This window comes from Lissotriton helveticus, chromosome 2_1, assembly GCF_964261635.1.
Source record: "Lissotriton helveticus chromosome 2_1, aLisHel1.1, whole genome shotgun sequence".
Classification (NCBI taxonomy): Eukaryota; Metazoa; Chordata; class Amphibia; order Caudata; family Salamandridae; genus Lissotriton; species Lissotriton helveticus.
Genome location: NC_136059.1, coordinates 355,612,735 through 355,629,206, shown reverse-complemented (window position 1 = coordinate 355,629,206; position 16,472 = coordinate 355,612,735). Strand labels below are relative to the sequence as shown.

Below are 16,472 nucleotides of genomic sequence, written 5' to 3'. Positions count from 1 at the left end.
ACACCAGCATCAGGTCTTCCCTTCCCTGGACAACTGGTTGCTGAAGACTCCTACCAAGCACGCAGCAGAAGAATCAGTCATGGCGTGCACACGCCGGTTCCGCAATCTCGGGATGACTCAACACAGAAAAGTCAACTCTGTCCATCCAGAACAGCCAGACTTCTGGAAGCCATTCTGGACACGTCCAACAAAGCTTTTCCAACCCTGGAGAGGCAAGAAAAGCTGATTGCCATGGCCAGTCTGCTGTTAAAAAGACAGTTACTTTCAGTTCGCCTCTACAAGTCCCTCCTAGGGTCCATTTCCTTCAGCATTCCGCTGACCCCTCGCTGCAAGTCGCGGATGCGTCCTCTCCAGGAGGAGTTGGACTTGCAGTGGCGCCAAGTTGAAGGATCCTTCGACGACAAGAGCTCCGTTACCGTGGCCATGAGGGACGACGCATCATGGTGGACAAATAAGGAAAACATTTCTCAGAGTCTTTCCTTCAGGATCACCCCTGCTCCTCAGAAAATACCTACGGACACCTCGCTGGAGGGCTGGGGAGCAGTCTTGCAAGACCTTCATGTAAGCGGCCGTAGGCTACCCCAACATAGTCTTCTACATATCAATCTGCTGGAGCTCAGAGCGATTCGCCTGGCCTTTTGCAGGCCTTTCTTCGGCGAATACAGCAGTCTGCAGTTCTAATACGTACAGACAATACGACGGCCATGCATTATATAAACAAGGCAGGCGGCACCAGATCTCGACTTTTGTCACAAGAAGCCCAGACAATTTGGCAATGTGAATTCAGCAGGGGGTATCACTCAAGGCCGAGCACCTTCCAGGCATTCTCAACAAGACAGCGGACATGCTGAGCAGACTGAAATCAGTCAGTCACGAATGGGAGCTGGGTCAATCCCCTCTGTAGAAGGTTTTTCACCGATGGGGCAGGCCTTCCATAGATCTCCGGCATCATTGGGGAATGCGCTTTCGATGGCCTGGTCAGGCGCATTTGTTTTCGCTTTTCCCTTCATTCCTCTGATTACCCAGGCTTCTCAGGAAGCCCCAAGAGGAACCTTGAAAGATGATTTTGATAGCTCCTGCGTGGTTCCAACAGTTTTGGTTCACAGAGCTGCATCTCCTCTCTGTGGACCTTCCACTTCCGTTGCAGCAGATTCCTTCGCTGCTGACAATGTCCCAGGGCCAAGTCTCAGCGATAGTACAAGTCAGAAGTACAAAGTCAAACCTATTGCTGAGTTTGACTAGACGCTTAACCTGATAGCAAGCGTAACACTGTGCACCACTCAATTAAAAGACTTTAACTGCAATTTATAAGCATTGATAAATAGGTGTGCGCCTCCAATCCTTATTCTGCCAGGGCCAAGTCTGGCATCCAGATCCTCAATCTCTACAACTGTCGGCATGGCTCCTTAGCAGCAAGAATTTCTTGGTTTGACTCTTTCAAAAGAATGTAGAAAAGTTCTCTCTCAGGCACGAGCCCCAAGTACCAACAAGAAATAGAAGTAGAAGCGTTTCTGCATTTGGTGCCAGCCAAAGGGTGTCCATCCTTTTTCTTCAGAACCACATGAAGTTCTTCCTTATATTCTTTCATTCGCAGCAAAGGGGTGTCCATACTTTTTCTTCAGAACCACATGAAGTTCTTCCTTATATTCTTTCATTCGCAAAATCAAGACTGGCTCACTCTTCCATCAAGGTGCATCTTGCCGCCATCTCTTGCTTCAGACGCACATTTTCAGGTCCCTCCCTCTGGTCAGCAAGGATAATTAAACAATTTCTCAAGGGCCTTTTCAGAGTTTTCCCACCAGTCAAGCCTCCTCCTCCTCCTCCTCTTTGGCATCTTAACTTGGTTCTCGCCTAGCTCGTGAAGCCTCCCTTCGAACCTATAGACCGGGCGGAGTTGAAATTCCTCTCCCGGAAGATCGCTCTTCTACTAGCCTTGACTGCGGCTAGAAGAGTGGGTGAATTGCAGGCTCTCACCATTCAGGAACCCTTTCTCCAGTTCAAAAAGGGTACAGTGATACTGCGTACCAACACAAAGTTCAGACTTTCATTTGAATGAGCCGGTCATACTCAAAACTTTCTTCCCTCAACAGACTACTCCGGCAGAAAAGGCACTCCACTCACTGGACATTGAGGTGCTTAAAATTGTATCTCCAACGTACTAAGGACTTCAGGAAGTCTCCTCAACTATTTGTGTCCTTTAGTGACCCTCATAAGGGTTTTCCCCCTCCCAAGCAGGGGATTGCTCGTTGGATTACCAGCGCTATCCAGTATTGTCACAGAGCAGCGGGTAAGCCCCTGGAAAGTCAGGTCCATGCTGCTTACTCCACAAGGGCCATTTCTTCTTCGACAGCCTTCTTTGCCGGAGTTCTTATCCAAGAGATCTGCAGGGCGGCGACCTGGAGCAGTACTCATAAGTGTACAATGCATTACTGCCTGGATTCTGCAACGCAGATAACAGCAGTCAGCCAGGCAGTCCTGAGGGACCTCTTTCAGTAGTGGTGAGCTCCTTCCATGTTAGTGTTTTTTCAGCTCTTGCACATTTTTGAACCTCATGTGTTTATATTTTCATAAAGTTTCTAAGTATGTTATTGACCATTGACATGGTCATTATGGTGAATATGCTATTGCTTTGTTCTTGGTTTTATAATGGTCATGGTTCCATAAATGTACTGATAACTGCTAGCTACTCTGATACAAGCATGGGAATCTATGTAAGTTCCAATACTGGAGTAAGAAAACAAGTTACTTACCTGTAACTTTGGTTCTCCAGTATTGGGAAACTTTCATAGATTCCCATGCGGCCCACCCTCCTCCCCTGGGAAAGCTCAGCCTATAGCACCTTCAGTGGTGTGGCTACACAACGGCTGCGGAAATCTGAGGTTCTGAGCTTCTCTCAGGAGGGTTCTAAGGGGTGAGGCTAATCTGATTGGTTGTTCACTTTGTTTGCAAAAGAGGTGGATAGGTTGCAAAACAAGAATGTGCCTAGGCCTAGTTTCTGTTTTGGTAATGGTTTCTATTGCTATTTTATGTATACCGGGGACTCCCATTCCGATGACGGGGAATGATACAAGCATGAGAATCTATGAAAGTTTCTAATACTGGAGAACCACATTTACAGGTAAGTAACTTGTTTTCATATTTCAAATTGAAAGGTGTTTAAAGTTAACAATATGCACTTTATTATTTATCTTATTACGCAACCCCTGACTTGGAGTAGTCACAGAGGTGCACTATAGCTCGTAAGTGATTAAACTAATTGTGGTTGGGGGGGCTGTGGGGCAGGCTGCCTGAATGAATGTTCTTCTCATTGTTATTAAGTTGCATGTCAATTTTTGTAGCTTGTCTGTAGCAAGCACTAGAACCTCGTTTCAAAGCATTCGCTGCCAAATCACTTAAGTACTGATTAAATGAGAGAGCTTACTTTTATTTACTTTCTGGTGGATGTTATCTAAGTGCAGAGTTCTCACCTAATGAATAATTCCAAGTGCCAGACAATCCACAGAATATTCCCAACAATGCTCCAATGTGGCACAGATTGTTACCATGGACCTCGGGGGTAACTCAGTTACTCCCATGCAGTTTTAGTAGTCTTTCTCCTTCCATACCCCCAGATGTAAAACAATATGAAAAATTGCAGGTTAAGGTGAGCAGAAAGCTTACCTGAAATCTTATTATGAGGTCTAGGAGTTCACTCGACAAACCGGAGGAGGGAGGGCAGTGAGGAATATGTGGTAAGAGAATCCACAAGAAGGAGCATTATCAAAGGTAAATAACTTGCTGTTCTGATGAATACTTTTAACTGCAGAATCTTCACCTCAAGAATAGGTACCTTAGCATTACCTTACAAAGTTGGAGGGCTTGGATAGTGGACTGATAAACTTGCCTGATCAAACAGGCAAAACAACCCCCCCCCGTTGGACCCGGCTGTCATGGCAGTAGTGTTTCATGAACACACACACACACACCCATGTCACAGCCTAGCAGATGTCCAGAACCGGCTCCCTCCATGCCAATCCTGCCTTATGGAAAGAGCCCGTAGGACTTCAAGGGGCTGCTGCATGGCCAGCGCATGGCACATTTTAATGTAGAGGACTAAAAATCTTGACAAGGTCCTTTTCTGCACCTCCTTTCATGTCTTTGATGCAGAAAATCCTACAATGAGCTGGTAATCAACACAACAGTCCATTATGCAGTCAATGTAAAAGCTCAATGTCCTTTTAGGCTTTAGACAAGGTTACCCCACTTTCTCCTTATACGTTGGCAGTGTGATGGATTGACCAATGTGGAAAAGCATCACATATTTTGTCAAGAGCACCCAAGTACTAAGCTCCAACTTATCAGGAAAGAATTTTGAGGAGGGCAAGTAGTTGTTCAGAGAGCACAAACAATTCACTCATAAGTTTTGCAGAGGTGATAGCAATCAGGGAGATTGCTTTAAGCATCAGCAGTTGCACTAAGTGCATCGGCTCGAAAGGAATGCATTTAACAGAAGTTCACACTATGTTCCGATCTCACGGAGGCATTACGAACGGATTTGAGGGAACTTGAGTCAGACTCTTGATATTTAAATAGAGACGTACCCAGGGAACCATTTACTAGGGACCTACTAGGGGTAGAATTACCAATCGGGGATTTGCTTTTAGGGAAGAAACACTGGCACAGGGGACCTGGTTGGCAGGGACCCTGTGCTCTACAATCGATATCAAATCAAAACCAGGCAAAAAGTGGGAGCTAACCAGAGACACTTTCTCACAGGGGCAGAGTGAGAATGTATTTGATCGAGACCTACATCTTGTCGCTATCTTTGCCTAGTGGCAACCATGCAAAGCATGTACTTTTGTACAATATACCAAGGTAAAAAATTGATAACAAGTGCAGTTCCATGAACTCTATTATGCATTTAACAGCAAAGGATGCATGACAGTAACTATGAAATCATGTCACAATATTAATAGCTGTACAATTAACTTTTGGATTGGAGATCAACAGCTGATATTGAATTAAAAAGGAAAATATGTAAATCGTAAACAATAGAAAGGAAAATAGACCGGCAGTTCTACAGACAATTACTCTGAACACGTTTCAAATTTTAAATATTCTGTGGGAACCGGGATACTAAGTATATTTAGCAAAACAAAGGTAGAAGAATAGAACACTGAGTTAATGTTGCCATCCATAGTGGAAAAGTGGAAAATGATGCTTACACATTTTAGAACGACAAATGTACCATCGCGAGCATGAATGAAAATTCGATGAGTAAGAGTAGAGAATATAAACAATAGCAGGACCCTGAGAAGAAAACAATTCATACATTTCTGGAGCTGTAACACCCTTAAATGGCACCGGTGTGGTGAACTCACGGCTTGCAGCAATAAATCAACCACAGAAACAAAGGCTTACAAAGCCATAAACAAAATGCACTGAATCTTTATTCAGTCAAACATCTATGCTTTTAAACTTCTTTTACTAACCATGTTGGTCTACTCGGTAGACAGGGTCATACTGTGGATAAAGAGTATTTTGCAAATGAAATTTTGTGTATTGAATTATCCTTTCGATCACATCCTCTATGTATACTGCTTTTGGCATGTTGGGCGAGGTCATTATGTTAATTGCTGTAAGACAGGCATCTGCAGATTTTGTAACTCTCTCCATGATCAGATCGCGCCATAATTTATCTTCATCTTCACTGTCATTCTGGAAGTAAAATACAAAAATAAATACTTTGCACCATATCTCTAAGTTATTTCATTCTTCACTGAATTCATCAACACGCTGCATATCAAAGTCTTTGCGTGGCATTCCAAAATACGTTATAGGAACTCTCTATAAAAAGAAAAGTATGACTAAGACGAGCATATTACCTACCCTATTGGCCCTCAGATCTCTGAAGATTTTATCAACTTTTTGGGTCATTCAGCAGCATCTTGAGCATTTCTACAACCTACCTAATATACTACTTGGTGCTACACCTTCAGGTTTGCAGAGTACTATCATGCTAACATTCTGTGTAAGTACCCATCCTCCACAATGCTCTGAGGCACTGGAGTGGTTATGAGTGCATCACAAGCCCAGCAAATAAATAGCACAGTACTTTTACTTAATTTGTCAACATTTTAACAGCTTTAAATGTACAAAAGCTAAGTAATGTTATAAAAAGAATGCTAGTTTTCCAGAGGGATCTGTTTTAAAAGAAACGTAATAATTTAATAAGAAACTATTTAAAGAATGTAGCAATCAAACATATGCCAAACTACAGGTATAGTTGGTTTTTATAACAGATAGGTTTAAAAAATGTATACAAATTGTTCTGGGATTAAGCACTGAGGTGGAGTGATTCAGAATTGAATTAAATCAATTAACATTCCAAGTGGTAGGACAACAATTAAAAATTTGTTTGACTTCCTTTAGTTCAACTTTGCCACTGAACAGGCAGATTATAAAGAATTGCAAGGAACATTATACCAGTCTACGCTTCATATTAACATGAAAGCAAGCTCCTTTGGATGATCACTTTTGAAATTAATTGTACATTGAATCTATAAAACTTTCAACATATGAAAGTACTTCAGCATTGTATCTGATGAGATGGCAAAAACATAAGGACCAATGCAGAGTATGAGAGAATAAAAACGTTAACATAAAAGAACACTAAGAAGCAGAAAAGCTAAGAAGCAGAAAAAAACAAGACTAGAATAATGTAGGAGTACAACAAATTGGGCAAAAGAAAACAAAATAGAGGAGTGCCTAAACAGAATTCAAGGCAAAGCCAATATAAAGACAAAGAAGACGCAGTTAAGGCAGAGTAACTAGAGAGGAGCACAGCTGCATGAGTGGGGAAACAAACAGAAGCAGTTAGTATATAAAATGTAGCTGGAACATTTTAACTTGCATTGTTTAGCAACGTTGAAAGCTTCGCTCCATCTTGAATATTTTTCTCCAAGATGCTAAGCACTTTCACCATTTTCTCTGTTGGAAGCTGTGAAATAAATAAAAACGATTACTTAGTAGCATTAATTCAGTTATAGGAATTATTAAATTCTGAGTATTTGCATAACTAAAAATGTTTGAATGCAAAAATCAAATTCATAAGAGATTCAACAAATTAGGGACAATAAAGAAAATATTCATTTTCGTTTAACCCGTTGACCGCGGAGCGAATTCCGTCGCAGGTGAATTAATGAGTGGGCGTGTTTCGGAAGACCCCCGGCCGACCTCCGCACACGCCCACTGTGATGTTGGACGGCCGGGGGCCATCTAACGCATCGAAAAAGGTTAATTGATACACTGGATAGAACATGTCTACCCAACTGTGTGATTGCAGTTCACCTAAAGTCAAGTGTATTTTGAGTATAGCTAATTTTGGCTCTACTCTAATTAAAAAGCACCACTTTTCTGATTCACTTTTTCTCAAAGATTTTAAAGTTGAAATAAAATATAACCAATAAGCAGCTACTACCTGGGAAAGGAAAACAAAAAACAGTTTCACCTAGAATGGTTTTGAAGCTTGAAGTTTCTTCTAGATCAACATGCTGTATGAAAGTACCATTTTTGGCATGGTTACCCCCACTTTTTGCATGACTCTGATGTATCTTTGCCTGAGTGTGCACTAGGTTCCTGCCAACCAGGTTCCCAGTGACTGTGTGTAGGAAGCTGGCTCTGTATATACTATACCAAAGTGAGTTATAGTGTGCACAGATCCAGTGGAACCCGAAAGGTAGGCAGAGATAAAAGTAGATAGCACCTTACTCTCTATTTGTGGTAGTGCGGTCAAGCAGTAAGACTGTATCAGAGGTTAAGGGTAGTGTTAAGCATTTGTTCTACCCACTCAATCAGCAAATGATATCCCACACTCAAAGACTGAACTTCAGACCAATTGGTTTAGCATAAAAATATTCATTTAGTTATTTTGTTATTTTATAGAACCAAGCAAGCCTGGCACAGGTAAGTAATAAGTACTTTATAGTAATAATGCACTTAGTAAACCGTTTGAATTGCAATTGTATGTGCACTTTAATGTGATTACATTAGAGCTACTAGTAATTTAATGCTATTGAAATACTGTACGTATATTTTGAATTGGTTTTTTAGTAGAATGTCAAGTAGATTACTTTAGAGATGACTTTTTCTACACAGCACAGGATACGTGGCTACTGCACTGGGACATTTCCTGTAAACAGGTAAGTACAAGCGTTTTTCTTATTTAGGTACAGTTTTGAAGGGTTTCTTAGATTTTCAAACTCCCACTTGTTCAGAGGTAAGTGTTTGGCTGTGGGAGTTGGTATTCTGGGGTTAGACTCTGGGGTCCCCCAGGGGTCAAGGATGCACTCTTGTTACACCTCAGCAGCACTAGGGCTGAGGCCCAATGTTATCCAATGGGGAATAGGTGGCATTCAGTTGGTGGCTGCTTACAAGCAGGCCACTGGGTTGTGGGAGCAAAGCTCCTGGACTTCTCAGGGCAAATGGGGGTTCCAGCCAGCACAAAAGTTGCACCCTGAGCAGCTTTGGGGCGGCCGGGTGCAGAGTGCTGTTTTGATGTCGGGCACCCCGTAGCTTTCAATGGGGAGTCTACAGTTTGCAAACACCTCCGGCTCGGAGACGAAGGTCTTCTGGGTGCAACCACCACTTGGCCCATCGGTCCAGAAAAGGTTCTCCAGAGCTTCTGAGCAACAGTCCACCATGGGCTGACCCCTGCCCGACTCCACGTCGAAGCCAGCAGCTTCTGCACAACAACCCTCCGCCCCCCTAATCGCGACCTGCACAAGTAACCTGCTTCCCAAAGCCAAAGGACCCCCAGCACCCAAAGCCCCTGGGCCTTGGGGAGATCAACAGACTGTGTTCCAACACTCGAGTAAATCCCAACTTAACTGTGCAGGTGTAGGTCTCCTTCGATTGGCCTCCGGACTTAAGCCTGCAGCCTTTCTCCAACTACAAGAGTCCCGATTAGTTTTCATTTGGCACCCGGTGCTGTGTTGGCCCTCTGCACCAAGCTGCCCTTTTGCCGCTGGAGGTGTAAGTTTGGTGCTGCATTGTGGCCCCTCTGTGTTTACCTCAACCCCCAGAGACTGGTTTACCAAACCGTACCTGTAAATGGCAACACTTGCCCCTTTCTCCATTGCATAACATTGGCACCAGAGACAGTTACTTGTCAGCAGGAGTTCTCTTCCCCTCGCTCTCTCCCTTGAAAACTTTGCTGCCAACTCTCAGCGCCCTCTTCACAGAGCGGCAAGGGGGCTGAGCCGCAGTTGCCGAAAACCTCGCATTGTACCTGCACCCCTGTGACTTCCGCGTCAGGCCTGTTGGTACTCGTGCCCAAATTGGCGCATCCCCTTGGAACTGCACCTTCCCCCAGTCCCGCTACAGCACAGGGGATCGCCAGACCCATGAGAGGTGAAGGGGAGAGGGCCACACAAGTCTGAGGAGCTCTAACTGACTGACCATTATTGACGCTGGTGTTCACGCTAGGAGGGCCCCAGTTCTGTGTATTTGTGAGGCGGAGTTTCCTGGCCACACACTTTCAGTGTGTACCACCCGGGGCGTTCACCAAGTCAGGGGTCTGGTGAGTCCAGTGCCGTTAGGTTGCCCACTTGGCTGACCTCTCCAGGCAGCAGAAGGGGTCGAGCTAGGTCTGGTGCGGCTTGAAGTCATGGAGGTCAGAATCCGTGAGGCCTGGCCTATGACCCTGCCCCAGCAAAGATCGGCGGCTGTCGCAACGCACTAGGCTCCAGCTCTGAGGACTACCACTCTGAGAATCAGAGTTGGCAGCGCTGCATCACCTGTGCACTGTTCTTCGATCCCTGCGTCCACCTCCTTTTCATAATGGGCAAAGATAAGACCGGAACGGCCGCCTCTAAACAGCGTACTTTGGACCAATACACTGCTATGGATCCTGGAGAACCGGAGGTCCGTCCCCGGACAATGCCACCCTGTTGGCAGCGATTACTCAATCACAGGCCTAGCTTGAGGCACAGATAGGCACCCTTGGTTCCGAGGTCTCCTTCTTTCGTTAGGACCTCCGCTAGGCGGTGAACAGAATTACGGAGGCTGAAACCCGGGTCTCCACGTTGGAAGACACAGTGACGACCCTTCAGAAGAAAGTGAACAAACTCACAGTCGTGACTCACGAATTGGCTTCACGGTTTGAAGACGACAAAGGTAGGGCCAGGCGCAACAACATACGCCTAGTTGGCTACCTGGAGGGATGCTAAGGCACATCAATGGACGATTTTCTTACAGGGTGGCTCAAATCCCTGTTGACAACCAAAGCTATGTCCACTTGCTTTGTAGTCGAAAGAGTTCACCGGGCCCGGCTAAGAAACCTCCGCCGTGATGATGATTGAGACCTGTGATTGCCAAACTTCTTAATTACGCAGATTGTGATGCCATACTACGATTCGCCAAGACACATAAGGACTGTTAGAAGGTGGTTCTGACACTATGGGCCGCCCGGATTTTTCACTTTTTGAGAACCTAATAGTTGAGCTTTTACTGAGGGGGAGCCTCATAATCTGGGACTTACCCACAGTGAACTCATAATGAAGGAGACTTTACTGGTCTACCCCTGGCTTGACTAGGCCACTGCGCAACAGCTGGAGAATGGGACACTGTGCTGGTTACATGCAGACATGGGTGAACATGCATGTGCACACGTGTAGGAGCTGCACAGGGGAGATTCCTAGCGGGCGCAGTCCAGGAGCAGCTACAGAGTGAATGGTGTGTGTGAGAAGTTGGCCTGATATATGATGTTCACTAGTTCTAGTGATCACCTTGTATCAGTCCAAACAACCCTTATGGTGATTGGTTGTAAGTCAACCTTATAGACCAGCTATCCTAATGGTAGCATGGACAAAGCAGTCTTAGGCTAAACTCTTGGCATGTGAAGCCAGCTGTTTTACCACAATATAACCCCTTGAATACCAGATGAAAGGACACCACACAGGTTGTTATGAAAATAAACAATATATTTATTAATAACAAACACCTCTGAACTCTTTATGAGATCAGAGGGCTAAGCACATGACAATCTCTTAGGAAAAATACGATAAGTTGCACAAAATTACAATGGTGCCCGAGGGGCACCGCAAACCATATACTAAGTAAATGGGTTAAGGAAATTGATAGAAGAAATGGAGCTGTCCAGAGGCTGCAGAACCGCTGGGACTACGCTATCCTAACCGTAGGTAAGTAATAGGAGGCCCACGGGACACGGGCGCAGAGTGTGAACTCACACGCGGGATGCGTAACAACGTCTATGGACAGTACAGTTCAAGAAAAAGGTAAGTACGGACAATCCGGACTAGTTAGGACTAAAACGACTGTGGAACTGGACACTAGGAGCGTCAAGCTACCCTTGAGCACCGAAATGCTCTCGTTACCTCACCCAAGGGCTGCGGGTGCATAGGTGCGAAGTCGTGTCGGGTTTCTGCGTTGAAGTTAATGGAGCCTGAAAGAAAAGATGCTGCAGGCGACCAGGAGGAAGATGTCCTGTGCGATCCAAGGGTGGATCGGTGAAGAAGAGGACCTGAAAGCAGAGGGGACAATGTTCAAAGTCACTAGCCAGTGACTGGAGTGGAACCAGGAAGGAACCAGATGTCGTCGTCGCGATCAGGTGAAGAGTGGACGCTTGACTCTGCAGCCAGGTGGACCAGGAGGGGTGTTTGACGACCAGGATGGAGGCACGAGCTGTCCCACGCAGGCTCTCGCTGTCGGCGGTGTCTGTTCCGGAATCGGCGTCAACAGGCCTTGGCAAAGGCAACCCACGCGGTGAGTGGAGAAAGCGTCTGGTGCGGACTAGGAGAGTCCGGGGTGCCCCTCTTTTGGAAGGGAGCAAGGGCCAGTCTGGAGCAACCAGACCAGCAGTGAAGATTTCAAGCTTTGTCGTCTAGGAGGCCACTAGCCAGCCGGTAAATGACCAGACAACGCGTCGAGCAGCAAACAAGCAGAAGGGCCCCACGCAGATCTTTTGGATGCTGGAGGGCTGATCTTCGGTGCAGGGGCTGCTCGGGGCTGGGGCTTCTCAGTCCCCAAAGCACTTGGTCGAGATTACCTCGGGAGTCGTGCTGAAAGCGAAGTGCAGGTTCTTTCAAGATGGCCGGTCCCACGTGTCTCGTCGCACCCACGGGTCTCAGCTGTGCTGCAGATGTGGGTTGGAGGTCGGAGAGGTCTGGGAATCCGGGTCTCGTCGGGCTCTGAAGTCTGGATCCTCAAGGGAAGACGACAAAGTGAAGCCGCTGGACGCTTGATGGTGCCTGCAGTTGCAGGGTGGACACTCCTTGCCCACAAGGGAGATTTCTTCAGTCTTCTGTGGAGCAGAACGTCGAAGTCCAGAGTTTCTTCTTGTAGAGTGTAGGAGAGTAGGGTCTGCAATCCTATGATCACCCAGATTTTTAATTTTTGCTTCACTGGTTTACGACTTTCCCTGGCTGTGGGCCTGCTAATCAGACCCACAGACTAGCTGTTCTCTCTATTCCAAATTGTACCCAGGTACTGGATTGGCACTGGGCCCTCTCTTGTGTCCCTGTAACCAGGGCAGAGGTGTACCCAGAGGTCTCCCAGGGGCTGCAGCATGTATTATGCCACCCCTGAGCTGACTAACTAAAACAGACACAACTGGCTGCTTGACAGCTGGGGCAAGGTGGTGTACACACCCTTTGCTTTAGATATAGTATTCCTATATCTAACCCTAAAATGGACACATATATTCCTATCAGTCACTCCTATGGCAGGCCTTATCAATCCTGAAGGCAGAGTGCTTGGAATAATGTGAGATGGTGCTCTGGCATGAGCTGAGCCCGTTTGCAGCTTGCGGAACCAAGTCCTAATAGCTGTTCCATGATAACGCATACCATATACTCTTAAGTGCATTATAATCCTCGCGGTTATATGCCAACTCTGGTATCGCTTTATCAAAACATGTCGAGTAAGGTGTCATACGAATTGGAATACTAACCCCACGCCAATTCTGGCGACGGGGTTAGCATTCCACCCTTCTAGAGGGACACGACATGTATGTAGCTGTAACCCCGGTTAAAGTTAACTCAAGCCTCAGCTCCACAAAATGGATGCTGCCACCGAGACACATGTCTGCCCTCCTGCTGCTGGGAGTCCTTCCAGCAACGGAGGCCTGGACAAAGGGTTTCCTGTCAGGGGCGGTGCCAGCACCATCCCAGACAGGGTTTTGTGTATCCCAGGTAGGCAGGGCTTTAGAGGAAGGTGACTGCAAGTGGCACCCCGGTGCTCACTGTGCATAGGCCGGCTTGAACCAGTTCCAGGGGCACTCCAGCCCTGATCTGGGGAAAAGCCCGCCAAAAGAGAGGGGTGTAACCACCCCCTCCTAGTCCCACCCATAGGGCAGGACTTAGTCGCGTGCCAGCCCCCTTTCCCAGGATAAAGGTAGGAGCAGGCCCCCTTCCAAATTAGATCATCTTTGAATCCTGAACCGACTTTCCACGAAAGGAACTCAAGACTCTTCTCAAGATTTCTCCCTTGTGACTAAGGAGTAGTCACCCTGCAGCAGCAGGCACCACCCAAGCATCGCGGTCTGCTGTAAGTCTCTCCTCCGGATCAAGACTGCCCAGCTCGACGAGAACCGGCTTCCCTGGCACCTCTGACCTCTACCTGCATCATCAGCCCAGCTGAGATTCGTGGGTGTGACGAGACCTCGAGGGACCGGCCATCTTCAAGACTGCACGACGCTTGTCCAGCACGACCACCGAGTGACCCTCGCCTAAGTGCTTTGGGGTCCGAGAAGCCCCAACCCTGAGCAGCTCCAGCACCGAAGTCCAGCCCCCTTGCATCCACGAGATCTGCGTGGGGCCCTTCTGCTCTTTGCTGCTCACCGCGTTGTCCAGGTCACTTGCCCGCTGGCTAGTGGCCCTTTTGACGACGAACCACGACGACAACACCGCTGGTCTGGTTGCTCCAGACTGGCCCTTGCTCCCCCTCCAACCGAGGAGCACCCTGGACCCTCCTGGTCCACTCCAGACGCCATTTTAAGTCCACCGCGTGGGCTTGCATTTGCCAAGAGTTGTTGCCCCAATCCTGGGTCCAGCGACGTCGACAGCAGGTACCACCGTGGGACAGCTCGCCCTCCATCCTGGTCGCCGACAACGCCTCCTGGTCCGAGAGACTGCAGAGCCCAGCGTCACCCACTCACCTGGTCGAGGTGACTTCGTCCGGTGCCATCCTGGTGCCCACCTAATCACTGGCTAGTGATTCAGAACTTGGTCCCCTCTGCTTACAGGTACCCATCTTCATCGATCCAGGCTTGGATCACCACGTGCTTCTTCACGGGTCGCCTGCCAGCAACTTCTTTCTTCAGGCTCCATAGACTGCAACGAGGTTTTCCGACGTCTTTTCAGCCCTATGCAGACGCAGCCCCTGGGCTAGGTAACCTGAGCATTTCGGTGCTCCAGCATAGTTTAACTATCTAAGTGTCAGGATCCTTTGTCGTTTCAGCTCTACCTAGTCGGGTTCGCCCGAGAACAATAACTTTGCTTTTACTAGCCCCCATAGACTTTTTCCCGCCTTACGCGTGAGAGTTCCCACTCTGCACACGACGTCCCTAGGCCTCCTGCTTGTAATCTAAAGGTTCAGTAGTCCAGTCCTAGCGATCCTAAAGCCTATGAGAATAGTTACTTACCTGCTAGTAATTCGCATTCCACTTTTGTAGTATATGGTTTTTCGTTCCCCTCGGGCATTTGTGTAAATTGTGCGACTTTAAGTATTTCTTTAAGAGTTTTGTTGTGTGCTTAGCTCCCTGTCTCATAAAGAGCCAGGGTAGTCTTGTTATAAATAAATATACTTTATTTTTAATAACAACTTGTGTGGTGTCCTTTCACTTGGTGTTCAAGGGGTAAATGTGATGGTAAAACAGCTGGCTTAACACACCCTCTAGAGTTTAGCCTAAAGACTGCACGTGTCCATGCTACTAGGATAGCTGGTCTATCAGGTTGACTTACAACCAAACATCAATAAGGGTTGTTTGGACTGATACAGAGTGTTCACTAGAATAGTGAACATTATATATCAGGCCAACTTCTCTCAGAGTAGTTCAGGATTAATCTAATTTGGAATGGGACCAGCTCCTACCTTTATCCTGCTAAAGGGGGCTGTACTGCTGACTAGGTCCCTCCCCTGGGTGGAACCAGGAAGGGGGGTGGTTACACCCCCTATCCTTTGTCCGGTTTTCGCGCCAGAGCTGGGGCAGGGATGCCCCAGCAACTGGTTTGAACCGGTGTATGCACAGGACACCTTGTGTGCCCCAGGCATGTCTCATTCCTTTCAGGCCTATCCTACCCAATACACAAAATCCTGTCTGGGGTGGTGCTAGCACCTACCAAGGCAGGAAACCCTTTGTCCAAGCCTCCCTCGCTGGAAGGACTCCCAGCAGCAGGAGGTCAGACTTGTGTCTGTGGTGGCAGCATCCATTTTGCGATGCCAAGGCTCGAGTTAACTTTAACCGGGGTTCACAGTTACATACATGTCGTGTCCCTCTAGAAGGGTGGAATGCTACCCCCGTCGCCAGAATTGGCGAGGGGGTAGTATTCCAAATCGTATGACACCCTACTCGACATGTTTTGATAATGTTATACCAGAGTTAGCATTCAACCGCGAGGTCGATAATGCACTTAAGAGTATATGGTATAGCGTTATCATGGAACAGCTATTAGGACTTGGTTCCGCAAGCTGCAGACGGGCTCAGCTCATGCCAGAGCACCATCTCACATAATTCCAAGCACTCTGCCTTCAGGATTGTTAAGGCCTGCCATAGGAGTGACTGATAGGAGGATATGTGTCCATTTTAGGGTTAGATATAGGTATACTATATCTACAGCAAAGGGTGATTACACCACCTTTCCCCAGCTGTCGTGCAGCCAGTTGTGTCAGTTTTAGATGGCCAGCCAGGGGTGGCATAATACATGCTTCAGCCCCTGGTAGGCCCTGGGTACACCTATGCCCTGGGCACCTAAGGTACACTGTACAGGGACTGATAAGGTGGCCCAGTACCAATTGGTAAATGCACCTAAAGTACATGGTTGTCGATTTAGAGAGAGAACAGCTAGGCTGTGGGTCTGATTAGCAGGCCCACAGCCAGGGAAAGTCGTAAAGCAGTGAAGCAAAAAGCAAAAATCTGGGGTGACCATAGGATTGCAGACCCCACTCTCCTATAGTGTGGCAGGACTGAGGCAGAATTGGGTGGTGACATGGAATATGCTTTATACACTGGAAAGGAACATGCCAGGGAAAGTCAGTGTGTCTTACTGTGTTTTCACTTCATTATTTCCATATGGGGATGTGGGGCCCATGGGTAAAATGACTTCCACAAAGTCTACAGATTCCAGACACGCACTAATGTCCAGTGTAGCAGATGTGAAAATTAGTATTCTGGAGAAGTCATATTTGTACTGCTTTTGGGTCGTCCGGAAATGTCATTTCTCGGAGTCCCTGGCTGGGGTCTGACCATGGCGGGT

At 47.1% G+C, this 16,472-nt stretch overlaps 1 protein-coding gene across 14 annotated transcripts in view; it reads right to left on the bottom strand.

Annotated features, from left to right (window-relative positions):
• Positions 1 to 16,472, bottom strand: part of NIPBL (NIPBL cohesin loading factor) — a 1,942,504-nt gene that overhangs the window by 1,108,915 nt on the left and 817,117 nt on the right. For all 14 annotated transcript variants that reach the window (XM_078674965.1, XM_078674957.1, XM_078674966.1 and 11 more), the window contains 2 exons: positions 6,893 to 6,979; positions 5,472 to 5,697 (listed from right to left, as the gene is read on the bottom strand). In XM_078674965.1, the coding sequence (XP_078531091.1) occupies positions 5,472 to 5,697; positions 6,893 to 6,979 (313 nt within the window). The remainder of the gene's footprint in view (positions 1 to 5,471; positions 5,698 to 6,892; positions 6,980 to 16,472) is intronic.